Genomic DNA, 14,319 nt, shown 5'->3' on the forward strand with positions numbered 1-14,319 from the left:
TTGGAACTACTTCAACCAAAGAAATTATACTTTTATAATTAATATTTTTGATAAATTTATATAATAAAAAATATTGCGATTAAAAAAATGTTGGCAACTCCAGCGGTCAGTGAACATTCTCCCTATTTCCATTGAATTATACTTCGTGGTATAAATTAATATTGACCACAATTATTTTCCATATTGTGGTGAGTTGCGGGGGATATGTTGCCATATAAGCCACCATGGGAGAACTGATCATTTACCTCGACCAATATTTGAACTCAACATTAAGCTTGTCATGCGCTTAATTAGCAAACAATTTATATTTCTAACCACAAGCCAAAAAATGATCAAACTTCTCGAATTCTTGCCATTATCGCTCACTCGGTGTGGTGAATATTAAAGCATCTCTTTGAGCCGAAATTAATCGCTCAAAGTTGCTCATAAATCATATGAGTAATTAGTTATCTTTCTCGTTCTGTCTTTGCTCTTTCATTTCGATTCAAAATTTAATTGCAATGGCTTACCTAGAACTATACTAGCAACAAAAAATGCATGTGTTCTATATTTGCTTTGACGCCATAAATCATGCTGCATCCAAGTCAAAAAAACGCAAACAGAAAGACGGAAAGTGTAAAGCGTTTCAATTTGAATGCATTGCTCTCGTAGTAAGTTCTCATAGGCAAATCGGCACAAAACATAAGCTGCAGCATCTCTTTAATACAAGTATGAGTTGCCTTTCTTCAACGCTTGTTATTTATATTTTCATGCCTTCTTTGACAATTTTTGCGTAGCAAGAGTGTTCTTTACACGCACATCCTGTCGCAATTTGTCATTACGCATGGACATACGTATCTATGTATGTGCAAATATTTCTGTAGTAAGATACAAATGTGCGTCATGTCGTTTTGCTTTAGCCTCTTTCCTTAAGTGCCCGGCTCTTTGCTCTGCTTACGTCTTCAACTCACATGCCATCTGTATTTAAATTTATCCATGTTCTACATGCCTCATGTTGTTGCAAGTAACATGCATGCATTTAAGTACCCGTAATTGCCTTGTACCTTTATGCTATTGGTGGCATGTCGTAGTCCTTATCTTTTACACGATTCTGAATATTAAGGCGTATTGTATACGCTGCTTAAAGATTACCTTATTATAATATTTGAATTTATAGAATAGAAACTATAGCATGCATAGACAAGAAATATCGCCACACAATCACGCATTACAAAAAAAATAATCATACAAAGAGGCCTTCTAGGAAAACTTAAGATATTGTCAATATCTTTTTCGAAATTTTTGGAATATTTTTTAAGGTTTTGTACCAAGTCTTAACTTTAAAATTCGTATCAATCTTGTCTTCGTATTGAACAATAATTTCAAGAAGGTTTACCCTTTCCCTAAAAATCTTCAATAACAAACATTCAATTCAGTTTTAAACCAAATCAAATGATAAAAAGAATGTTTACGTTTTCACAGCGCCACCTAATTTAGTTAAACAAATACGTCGAAAATAGATTCCCCGACCAACAAAACTGTAAAACTAAAATAAAGGTACTAAATTTTCGTATACCTGGGAACCAGCATCAACAACACGAACAATGTCAGCCTCGAAATCCAACGCAGAATAACTCTTGCCAACAGGTGCTACTTTGGACTGAGTAGGCAATTGAACAGTAAAGTCCTCTCTCGACGAACCAAAATCAAGCTCTACAAGTCGCTTATCATTCCCGTCCTACTTTACGGTGCAGAAGCTTGGACGATGTCAACATCAGATGAGACGACACTAGGAGTTTTCGAGAGGAAAATTTTGCGCAAGATTTATGGTGCTCAGAACATTGGCAACGGCGAATACCGCAGACGATATAACGATGAACTGTACGAGTTATACGACGACATTGACATAGTTCAGCGAATAAAAAGACAGCGGCTACGCTGGCTAGGTCATGTTGTACGAATGGACGAAAACACTCCAGCCCTGAAAGTGTTCGATGCAGTACCCGCCGGAGGAAGCCGAGGAAGGGGAAGGCCTCCACTCCGTTGGAGGGACCAGGTGGAGAGCGACCTGGTTACACTTGGGATCTCCAACTGACGCCGAACTGCGAAGGAGAGAGAGAGGTGGCGCACTATCGTCGATTCGGCTATAACCGGCTAAACGGTTGCAACGCCAATCACATACAGACATACTAAATTTTCCAGACCAATAGCATTATTGGGATTTCGTTCATTTTTTACCGACAAGATTTTGTTAGAATATTCTGCATACATTATACTCTCGGTAATATAGTCTCCAAACGAAAATAATAAATTTTCCAAAAACGAAAGCGACGACTTTCTCTTGAGCTAAACTTTGCGTTCACTGATTTCATAGAATTCACTATTTCTCAGGACAGTAATTTATAGTACGCTTAGTATAAGTATTTTGATAACAGCGCCACCTACCGAATAAATAATTAATTTTTAATTTTCATATAAATATTCGATGCAGCACACTGTTAATCCAGTAAATATAAAACCTTGAATAACTATTTAAATTTTTAACATTTTCAACTTCCACACGTAAACTTACACTTTCCTTTATCAACCATTGGTTCATTTCAAACAAATTTGCAGATGAAAAATCTGCAGCAGATATCCTTTGACCCTGCACCTCATCCATTACATTTGCGTAGGCAGGCGCCTTGCCTGGGTGCGAAGCGGTAACTTTTGTGCATGCGAAATATTTTCGGTTAATGTCAGGCAGTCAGTCGAAATGCAGGTGAATAAAGACAAGGCCGTACCGGCAGGCAGGTATGCAAACAAAGGCAGACCAAAAAGCAGATAAAAGCCAAAGCCAAACGTGAGCGGAGTAGAATAAAAGATATATGCTTTCTTAATGTGCATTACCAAGCGAATGCAGTCGAAACATTCACACAACAACAACAGTAATAATAGCCATGCATACGCAAAATGGTAACCACATGCATCGTTATTGTATGCACCGCACACTTGCAATGAAAAAGTAGCATACTTTTGTGCGCGCACTTAACAAAATAGCGAAGGATGCGCCACCCAAACATATATACAGACTATGAATATATAATAATCGCTGCTACCAAAGCGTGTGCTTACCAAAGAAGTGGTGTGAGGGGGCTAAGTGTTGCGGAGGGCGTGTTACTCTTGCAAGATTCTTTTGCACCTCTATGCCATTGTATTCGTGTGTTTGCGAGCTCACATTACCAAGTGAGATAATAATGAAAGGGTCTTTGAAAACCGCAAATAATGAGCGTTGAATGTTGCCATTCGCGTGTTGGTCGCGCGTACCACGCCTCCGCGGTCACCTCCTCTACTGTTGTGTGCTTCGTGTTGCGTACCTGCTCGTGCTGGGTGCTTTTGTAGTTGCCGGATGTTTACATGCACTCCGTCGTACATCGCAACCGCATTGTGCTTGGCATGTTTTTTGTATTGTACGTGCTTGTGTTGCAGTTGGCACCTGCAGTTTTTCTCTCTTCTTTTTTTTTGGGCTATGCAGGTGCTATATTTTTCGGATGCACCCATTATAAAGTGTGATGTCTTTTTCATTCGTTGTGGTACGCTTATTTTGGTGGGCTCCTAATGTATTCAACTATGTGCTATGCGGTCACAATGGTTCTGCATTGCCTGGTAGACACAAAATTATATGCTTCATTAGCAGCACTAGTCTTTTTGGAGCCCGGACTCATAACTTTCTATGTGGTTTTGGTTAAAAAATTATATATGGGATGAGTTTTTGCCCTTCTCGGGAAGCTGTAAAGTATTTACAAGGATATATCTCGAATATCTACATAAAATGGTTCTTGAAATAATTTACATTGATCATTGGAAATTTGGTTCCTCTTTTTGAATCCCTACAAAAAAGTGTAGAAAGCTTATATGACCACTTCCACCACACACTCTTAACAAATAGCTATATTTTTATGCATATAAATGCAGTTCGTGTAGGAAAATATATCAAGAAATAAATGAGGCCTAAGAAGTAGTATGTAACTAGTGCCAAAGTGACTTCAGCAGATTTATAAACTTCTGCAATTTTATTGTGACACTGTAAATAAAGAGCAACACCTTCACTGACTTCCTCGCTTTTGTTAGTGTTTTCATATTGCTTGTGCCACAATACAACATTTTTGCAATTAAAATGAAAATATTATGTTAATTAGGTTGCCTTATTTGTCTAAATCTGCTACAACAGCAAAAGGATCTAATAAAATATGGCACTAGGTGCCTTTTTTGGTCACTTTCTAACACCTAATTTATTGTCTCTAGCTCTTCTCTTCTCTTCTCTTCTCTGGTAGCTATTCGTTACGCTCTTCAAGTTGTTGAAATGTTTATTTGGTTTTATTTGCAATTTTTGCATTTAAGCCTTTTCATTCTTTCTCTTTTCATTTCTCACCAAAGTATGTTTGAGTGTTTACGAGTCCTCATAATTCTTTTGTAAATCCTTTATTTGTAATTTTTCACCTTTTTATTCATAGCTGTCAGTTGTACGGCATTCTTCTCACTGTTTTATTGTTGTGCCTTTTGATAATTTCACTTTTTCGTAAATTAAAATTTACCCCTTTTGTTTAGGTGAAATTATTACTTGGTTCACACTTTCGTCGTTCATCTTTGTCATTATTTTATGTAAATTATTCTCATTATCATTATTATTGCAACCATCATTAAGTATTGTGTACATTGAGTATGGTAATTATAATCCTTTGCTGCATTTGAATTTGAATTTGCAAAGCAAATGAAAAATACTTGATACTTGTGCACTTTTCTGGGTTTAAATAGTTGCCTATATTTACCTTATTTATCTTAAATATTTACATAAACCTTTAAGGAGTTGGAACAATTTAAAAATAATATTAACGAAAGGTTTAAAAAGGCAAGTTTCGTTTCTGAACTGATTCTAGAACAATTAACAAATTCAGCAAGCAAGGTCAATCTATCATACATATCAAACTTAGGCATACAAATCTTAGTTTTTCATGGATTTGATTGCATAAATCTCACTTGGAATGGATCATATATGGACTTTATGACCTTTTGGGAAACCAGATGAATGTCTAAGTAACTAATATTGGAGATCTAAGAAGATATTCAAGTTTCGAGCTTCGAATTAAGTACCTTACCCCAAAACCAGTACTTTGAAACGGCTTACAAATTACATAACTTGATATATCATCGTCTTAGGTTAATCAAAGTGGGTGTTTAACCTTTACTTACACGAAATATTACTTAATAAAAACATCCAATATATTTCATAGCAATAGTTTAAGACATAATCTTCTATTCTCTTTTAAACTGCTATTTTCGCATTTATTAATTGCGCCGAAATGTAGGCAACACTTGTTTTCTTATTTCCAACACACGTGTTTAAACCAATTAAAGTCATACTCTACAATTTCATACTGCGCACTAAAGTAAAGTAAAATTTTTGGGCATAAAAATTAAAAAATCATAAATCTCAATTTGCGCGGTTGAAACATCATTTATACTAATAAAAAGATTATGCCTCTGACCACAAAATAACAGCCAAATAATTAATCTATATAAATAAAATTCTACAAAGTGCGGCCAAAACCAATATTGTGATATTTACAAAAAAACAAAAATAAGTCCACATAACGAAAAGAAATTACGAGAATCAAAAGTAGCGAAATCGAAATCGCGCGCAAAAAATATATCAAATATAAAAGCAGTGAGTTTATTTCGAATTTAAAGCGCTTAAATAAAAGCGTGAAAAAACTGGAAATACAAAAAAAAATAATAGATGTGTATCAAGCAATTGCCATGATAAAAAAGTTGCGCATCGAAACGCCAAACATCAATTAATTTTGCTCAACGCCGAAAACGAAACGAAAAATTACAAAAACAAAATACAAAAAAACAGCAGCCAAAAATGTGTACGAAAACATCGAAAACGCCATTGCTCTTAATTGGCGGCGTCTGCTTCGTCATCGTGTTGGTCGGCATTACTGGTGTGACGCTGATCAATAATCTCAATTTGTCCAACATCATCAAGCTGAACGAGAAAGTGGCCAGCGACAGCATGAGCTCACACGACGCCGAATTGCGCGGCGATGATAATTACGCCAATAATCATCCGAAGAATATATATAAATTCGATGAATTCGCCGCGCCATATGCACTGGCTGTAGGCACGCATCCACATACGCTGCCAGCAGCCGCAGCGCAGCCAGCAGTATTAGTGACAGCAGCAGCGGTGTATAAAACGGAGCATGATGGTCGAGCCGCATCGGTTGTTGAGGCCGATGGTGCGTTAATTGGTCGACCTACGGCCGCATTAGTCGATGCTGCGGCGAATAACGGTAATGCGGCGGCAGCAGCGCCGACGCATGCGATTATGCAGTCCACTGCACCGCAGCAGGCACTTGAACCCACTTTGAATGCGCTCCAACGGCATAAAAAATTGCAGAGTACTGCTACAACAACAAATGAAAATGCGAATGCCTCAGGAGCATTGGTCAATAATCCACAGGTAAATACTGCGACGCCAACCAATGCGTCAATATCGGGCGCTGCTACAGCCTCGCAACCATCTCCAAGCGACCGGGGTAGCTTAAATGCCACAGCTTCCATAAATTCGAGTGCCTACAGCGCATCACTACCATCAACAACAACAGCAGAAACTCCATCAGCAACAACAGCGGTTGCATCATCAGTCAGTGTTGACATAGCGGCTAAATTGATGTTGCCATTGATACTGAATGGCAGCGCCAGGATAACGCCCGGATTTAGTGATGGTAATAGGCAGATGAATGCGTATGAAAAAAAAGGACTTACGATTGATACAATTGTGGGCTTTAAAAGTGATAACGCTACAAGAGATACGCAACAAATGAAGAATGTGGTTGCATCATCGGGGCCTTTTGTGGTGCCCACAGGCGGTTCAGGTGCTGATAAGGAGAAACGCGATTTTGTTGTGAAGGTAAAATATATAATTATTTGCCAATTTTTGTATTACATGATATCTCCTGGTTCATTTGCTTCTGTACAGAAATGATGTTGTAATTCTCAGATTGTTTATCTAAATTATTTTTTAAGTAATTCCTTTACAGATATCGTTTAAAGTAGTAGCTCTCATCTAAACTATAAGAATAGATATATAGTACAATAGAACTATCAGTCATTCAGTGCTTTCACGCGCCCGAACTGGGATTCTTACTGGGATGAAATTATTGATGATTTTATTTAGTGTGAATTACATATGAGAATTTCATCGAAAGGTTTCTGAAAAAAAAATGTTTGAAGAATCAAGTAGTTTTTCGTTTTCAATATCTTGAGAAGCATTTCTGTTGGCAATCAGAAGACTGTAAAGATACCAAAAGCCAAAGTCTTTGCTAAGTGTTTTTTTCTGTGAGCTCTTTAGTGTAGATATTAGCATTTCTGTACTTTTGACATATGTATACTTTTCGATATTCATTTCGACTTTTATGTAGTCGTACTTAATTGAAACGAAAATTCTGGTCTATGTCATGGTTGCAGAGGAATGAGCCGAGAAAGTATTGTTACAATATTAATTTATGTTCACTGAACTTCAGAAAATAGTTTTGAATACTTGATCAAAATTACAGAATCATCATCCTAAATGTGGGCAACATTTTCTCATAAAGTTTATGGGAAACTTCATTAAAGATTGATTACTGCCGTCCTATAGAAATACGTTGCCTACAATTAGGATGAAACACAATTGTTAATTAATTACAATCTTAAATTCGTAGAATTCAAATATTATATTATTTCAAGTCAATATTAACCACTGTATACAACATAAGTTCAAAAATCCACTTCGTCACGTTCATTTAATACCAAACAACCACTGTACCAGTTTTTGCAACGTACATTTTTTTCATTTTTCAAATTTAAAAAAATTATATTACTCTCGTACAAATTTATCGTGATTGACAGTGAATTCATGCGTGATTATTAAGTGAGCTGTATGGGGGCCCTTCTGTCAGTCAATCACTCAAATGGCGGTTTGCGTGTTGGCGTCATTGTGACATTTGATTGTCATTTTAAATGTCAAAATAAAATATTTTAATGCATATACAGCAATATATTTTTTTCTAATTTATTATACACTTTGAGTGCTCTTGTATATAGTATGTCAATATGTGGGCCGTTTAAATTGACCGCAGACATGTAAGTTTTGAAGTTCATTCTATAATTGTTATGTAATGGATTTGGTATTAAAACACTTTACTGTCAAGTGTGGTTTGTTAAATTGCTATTAACACTTAGAGCCATTTATATTATTTTATAAGGCCAAAGTCAATGATTTGAATATTTTTTTACTTTTTCGATTTCGTTGCGAGGATATTGTTCGAAATAACGTTCGTGGCCGGTTTGGCTCTGTCCATACTGTTATAATTATGAGTCGACGAATTATTAAGAACATTTTTCCTCACCATTTTTGCTAATTATGACATTTGAGAAGGGATAGGATGGATGTGGAATAGCAAATACATACTTAAATATAATATATATGTCATACGGTGACTCTTAAAGAAAAATATACTTCTGTCATACTCTCCATATTGCCTCTAGAGCCGCTCATATTATTCTATAGACATTTCATAAATATTTTACTTCGACTGGACGGGAGTAATTCGTGTCGCGGTGCGGTCAAAATTCATACTAGCCACCACTACTAATAGTTTTCAATCAATTTTAGTTGTTATACTTTCAATCAGTACAACTAAAGTTTAAGATATCGCTACCGTACATGGTTGAGGCGATAGGAACTTAACCTTATGCATTACATCCTAACCTAGTCCAATCGGTAGCAAGATATCTCCGTCTACAGCAATTAGTCAATTAGAGTTTGTGGATTAAATAATAATAATTTTCAATTCATAAAATATGATCTTCATATTTCATTTATGTGCCAACTTAATGTATTTGCTTATTACATATAAAATATCAATGAACTTTACACGCACGTGTCTGGTCTGTCTGGACGCACACAATCATTTTATAATGAATTAACGTGCTTGCCTTCATTTCCACAAATTGCGTATGTTTATATACATATAAATGCAAGTAAATATTTAAATGAGTGTATACAGACAAATACTTGGATGTATGCCCAAGGGGAGAGCCATATTAATTGGAACAGCCCTTATTGTCGTCCTATTCCAACCCAAGCCAATACTTTTATTTTTTTATTGTTCATACTTTTTGTATTTTCTGCGTAACAGTGTTCTTAGAAATGTCAAGTAGCCCATTATGTTCTCATTTAGAACGTATTCTTAAATAGTTGAAAACATAGCACAGATCAACTATTCTACTATTCATTCGTTTTATACCAGTTCAGATATAGTCAATGACAATACAATGCTGTCGAACTGTTATTGATCCTATTATTTTACTGCAGGGTAGTTAGCAGCCTTGGCGATTAATTTCTTTGTAAACATACATATTCATTGAGATCTCGAACCAATTTGTAATTTATTAAGTAATGGGAAGATACACGTACATACATATTCGTACAACTTTACAGAGGTAGTCAAAATTATTTACACATCGGACGTTTTTTTACAAGTATCACACAAAATGCTTTTGCTTGTTGTTGTTGTTGTTGTTGTTGTCGCAGGGTAACAAAATGATATGTTGTTATAAATCTTGATCTATTCCTGAGAGAATGAAGTCAGTTTGGCAAGAATAGCTAGAAATATGGCGGAGAAATAAGTAACGTTTTGGTCAGGGCTGTGCGGAGGTTAACTTGATTTGCCTCATTTCAAACCTTTGAAGGTAAAGATCCTTCATGAAATGGAGCATTATCCTGTTGTAAAATGTAGTCAATAGTTGGAAAAGGCCGAAGGACCACTAGAATGGCATGGTCATGTGAATTCTGATATATCCGGATGATTTAGGGAGCAAATTAGTAGCAAATCCCCAAAACTTAAGTAAGGAAAACTTCCCAAAAAAATCAGCATGCCACCTCCGACTCTGTTTAGCGTCTAAACCGCATTATTCTTCTTCTCACGTGGTAAATGCATAAAGCGTTTACTAAAGAAGCCCTGAAACTAAAATTCAGCCTTATCTGCCCACGACAGGCCTTAGGATGCATTTTAAGGCAAGTGAGAGGCATATCGCTTTTTTGGTCTCGGAAATAAAGCTATTTTGGTTACCTAAGTGGTCAACTTTTTGCTCAACTTAGGTATTTATGTTACAATTTTTAAATGTCCTTAACAGTGTAGCATCATTGACTGTTCATGCAATATGCTGATTCGATGATGCTGCAATATTAAGAGGACTAATTGTGGGATTTTGTATGGCAGTTCCTACTAATCTTCTGCATTCTCTTTGAGTTATCACAAGTTTCTGACCATTTCTCTTTAAATTATCCTTGTAATTTTTCGTGTCCTTCTTTTTATCCGCCATATTTCTAGCTATTCTTGCCAAACTGACTTCATTCGCTCTGGAATGGATCAAGGTTTACAACAACATAGCATTTTTTTACCCTGCGACAACAACAACAACAAACAAGAGCTTTTTCTGGAATTCTTGTAAAAAAACGTCCGATGTGTAAATAATTTTGACTACCTCTGTATATAGTTTTTGTTGGGGTTGAGAGTAAAAATATATTTTTTATGAACTACTGAAGCTTTGGTTTTTATAGTTTGTTTGCCCTAAATTTAGTGTCTAAATATATAAATTAATATAATTTCGCTCTCAATGAATCTTCAACTTTTTTGCCTCACATAGTTGTCTATTTCGAACACCAGTTGTTTGCAAACTAAGTCACATATTTACGATTTTATTTGTATATGTTTGTATGTATATATAATATTAAGCTAAATAAATATTGGCACGACACTCCCGCTAACACACATGTATGCATTTTGTGTTTGGCTGAGCTTTTGCCTTTAAAGGTCTGTTCCATTTTTCTATACATTTTATACCATTTTTTTATATTTGATTTTTTTGTATTTTTTTTCTCTTTTATTTTATTTTGTTTATTTATTTTTCTTTTAACTTTTATTTTTTTTTCTGTATTTTTATATTTTTTTTTTATATTCATTCGGAATTTATCACTCCAATATTGTCGCAAGCATTAGTCGATTGCTTTGACATCGTAACATAAACCCAAAGGCAAATGTGTGTCACCACGTCTAACGCAAATATTTGCTTAATTGCTTAGAACGCAGCTAGCATGTTAATGAACTAAAAAAAATAAAATAAAATAATATACTAGAAGTGGTCAGCTCATACTCGTACGCATAAAAATAGTTATTTGTATTGCAGTGTATTTTGTTTGCACATTTAATTGAGGCAATGGTGGTGTTGGTTAACTGTGAGTTGAAAAATAAAAATATAAAAAAATTCAGGTGGAAATTGAAATAGAATATATAATAAATTTAAAGACTTACAGAATTTTGAAAGCATTTTTTAGGTGTTCTTAATATTAAGTTGAGTATTATAGCGTTTTTAGACAGCCAAATTAATTGATAAATTAAAATTTTTATTGAGAAACCATTTTTGGCTTTTTATACTGTCGGCTACTCGATAACCGATCAGCTGTTATACATTTTTGTTTTTGCTTTGCATAAGAAGTTGATAAGTTTCAACAGCTGATTGATATTTTTAGCAGCGACATCTGTCGTAGCTTTTTTGTATAAAAAAAATCAGCCAATCGCAGACATAGAACGTAAATCGTACGTCTTTGTCACAGAGTTGCATTTGAGTTTTAAGTCGTTTAAAATTCAATTAAAAATAAATGTAGATTTTTATTTTGTATGGTAAATTGAACTTAATAAGCGTTTTAGTCGAGCAGAGGCCGATTAATTTTTTCAATTAGCTCCTGTGTAAAAAGGCTATTAGAGTGCTCATTAAAATTAGCTTGGTGTATCAAGGAGGCAGTTTAGGGTTGAAATATTATAAAAATAATTGTATTTGTGTTCTATTTTTCCTCAAAAAAGTTATTTCATGCTTTTTAACATTTAAAAAGTATAATATTAGTACCAAACTTTTACTTTTCCTATTATATAGTATTATATATACTCTCCAGTACAAATATAATCAAAAAATTTCGCTTAAATTCCACTTAACTTTCCTTTTAACACATCACAACAATTCTCGCGCACCAACCCAAATATTTATAATCAATTTATGCATACTCCCATTTATAACAAACTTCACTTAATGCCACACACACACACCAACAACTCGCCTACTTAATTTACGGTACTGCAGTGCGTATACGTAACCATGACACTTGAGTGCTTGCCTGCCTGCCATGCGCGCTGAAGCTACACTGCAACAACGACAACCGGCTGGCGTATATACCCGTATGGGCGCACACAATTGCAATTATTTTCGCACGCCTCTGTCTCGCCTCCATTTTCGCACAAAAGCAAAGCAAAGAAAAGCACAAAAAGGCAAGTGAAACTTTAAGCGATCGGGAAAGCAAGAGGACCCAAGCGATGTGGCAAACCATTGGCAACATGTGCCGCCGCAGAGGTCAAAGAAGAAATGCTGCGGCAGCCACAGCTGTGAGTCGACTCGAGTCGAGTCGTGAGTTATGAGCTGGTGAACGGCCTTGAAATGCTTGCGAAAAGAAGAACGAAAATCGAGTGGGAATGTGAAACGATGTAGTGAGATGCAAAGAAGCTGGCAGATGAATTGAGGCCGAAAACCGCATACAATCAATTTGGTTGGAGGCGCTAAAGCGGCAAAATGGCAACGCGCATACATACAAATGCCTGAAGAAAACGCCGAGTTCCAAAGAGAAAGGCATTGGCCGCCATCATCCTTGCCACTTGAATTGATGAAGCCTGCAGCCTGAAGTGCCAAACCGCATTGCCGGCCCCCATCGAAGATAAAGAGGCGCGTCAAGCGAAACTGGCAAAAAGAAGTGATTCATGAAAGTGGGTAATCAATAAAAATGAAGTGGTTGGCAGAGACGCCTACCAAGGCGCACTAATACAACTACAACAACAGTACACACATACGAGTATGTAAAAAATCAAAGGTGTGTGTGTTGTTAGTATCGGCAGCTAGCTAATGGCGTATTGTTTTCGAACTTGTAGGTGAAGTTTGTAGGAGCTACTTTCCTTTATTATTGTTGCTGTATTTGTATTTGCTTTTGTGGCATGTAAATAGTGTTTGGCGGCGCATATGACAACACGTGTCGCACACACACATGCAATGCAATGCCTTTGTGTATATTTACATTTTGACTATTTCGTGGCTGTATGCACATGTACTGTTAAGCAAACAAACTCGTTTACACGCCCACGTAAGTTCAACGCACCAAATATATGTATGTGTGTATGCTCGTATTAGCTTATAGCCGCTTGTGCCTTTAATGGCAAATCAATTGTTAGCAATATCGTTATACCGGAGTACTGTTATTGTTGTTGTTGGCCATTGTTTTGCCAACACAGTTACTTTGCATTCCGCTTTGTTATTATGTTCCTTTGTTTTCTTATTTTGTCACTCAACTTGTTTACTTGGGTATTTCGTATATACTCGTATATCTAGATACTAGTTGTTCCTTCAAAAAGAGGAAAATGCTTTGTTTACAACACGCTATCTCTGGCAAATTACATTAGTAATTGCTGCTCTTTGGGTGCTTGACCACAACAGCGTCAATAACAACGACAACAACAACAAATATATGGAATAGATATATAGAAGAATAATGGTCAAATGCTGTTGAGCGTGTGTGTTTGTAATCGTTTAGGTATTGGTACAAATTACTTACAGCTGGTGCTGTATTGAGTGGTAATGCAAATATGGTTGAGTTCAAGAGTGCTACTCTGCAGATGTGTAGCATATTTTTTCTTTTTTTTTTCGTAAAAGCTAGATATTGTGACTTTACTGGAAACGTCATATGGTCAAACGGGTATAATAGTATAGCGTTAAACTTTCAAATTATATCAATTCTCTTATGATCTTACTTAAGGGGCTACGCCAGTGTATCCCATGAAAAATTAGGTAATTTTCGTGAATTTTTTTAAAAGAAATTATTCGATCGAATGTTTCGAAGTTTTGTGGACGTAATAAGTTATATTTTCAGCTATATTTTAAGATTTTTTTAAACAAAAATATTGAAAAATAACGGAGTTATGTACTGTCTTCGGAGGTGCCACAAAAAAAGTTACCCAACCGCTGGCATGATTCCGGCCTAATGAGTAGCTGAATCAAGAAAATTCAAAAAGGTTATTAAAGTTGAATATATTTCCTATACAATGACCTACGATTATTGAAAAATACCAAAAATTAACAAAATTGCGTAGTTTTCAAACAAAATATCGTTTTTTTTTTTGGGGGGAAAAATGGTATTTTTTTAATGCCAAATTGACA

The 14,319-nt window shown here is 35.7% G+C and overlaps 1 protein-coding gene across 2 annotated transcripts in view; it reads left to right on the top strand.

The window, feature by feature from the left end:
• LOC105208943 (mannosyl-oligosaccharide alpha-1,2-mannosidase IA) overlaps nucleotides 1–14,319 on the top strand; it is a 170,265-nt gene that overhangs the window by 94,452 nt on the left and 61,494 nt on the right. Inside the window, exon 1 of one of the 2 annotated variants that reach the window (XM_011179050.3) lies at nucleotides 5,558–6,934. The exons of the other annotated variant lie outside the window; for it this stretch is intronic. Within the exon in view, the coding sequence (XP_011177352.1) occupies nucleotides 5,885–6,934 (1,050 nt within the window). The 5' untranslated portion in view covers nucleotides 5,558–5,884. Of the gene's footprint in view, nucleotides 1–5,557; nucleotides 6,935–14,319 lie in introns of those variants that run through there. 2 annotated transcript variants of the gene reach the window in all.

Source organism: Zeugodacus cucurbitae, chromosome 5 (genome assembly GCF_028554725.1).
Source record: "Zeugodacus cucurbitae isolate PBARC_wt_2022May chromosome 5, idZeuCucr1.2, whole genome shotgun sequence".
Taxonomy (NCBI): domain Eukaryota; kingdom Metazoa; phylum Arthropoda; class Insecta; order Diptera; family Tephritidae; genus Zeugodacus; species Zeugodacus cucurbitae.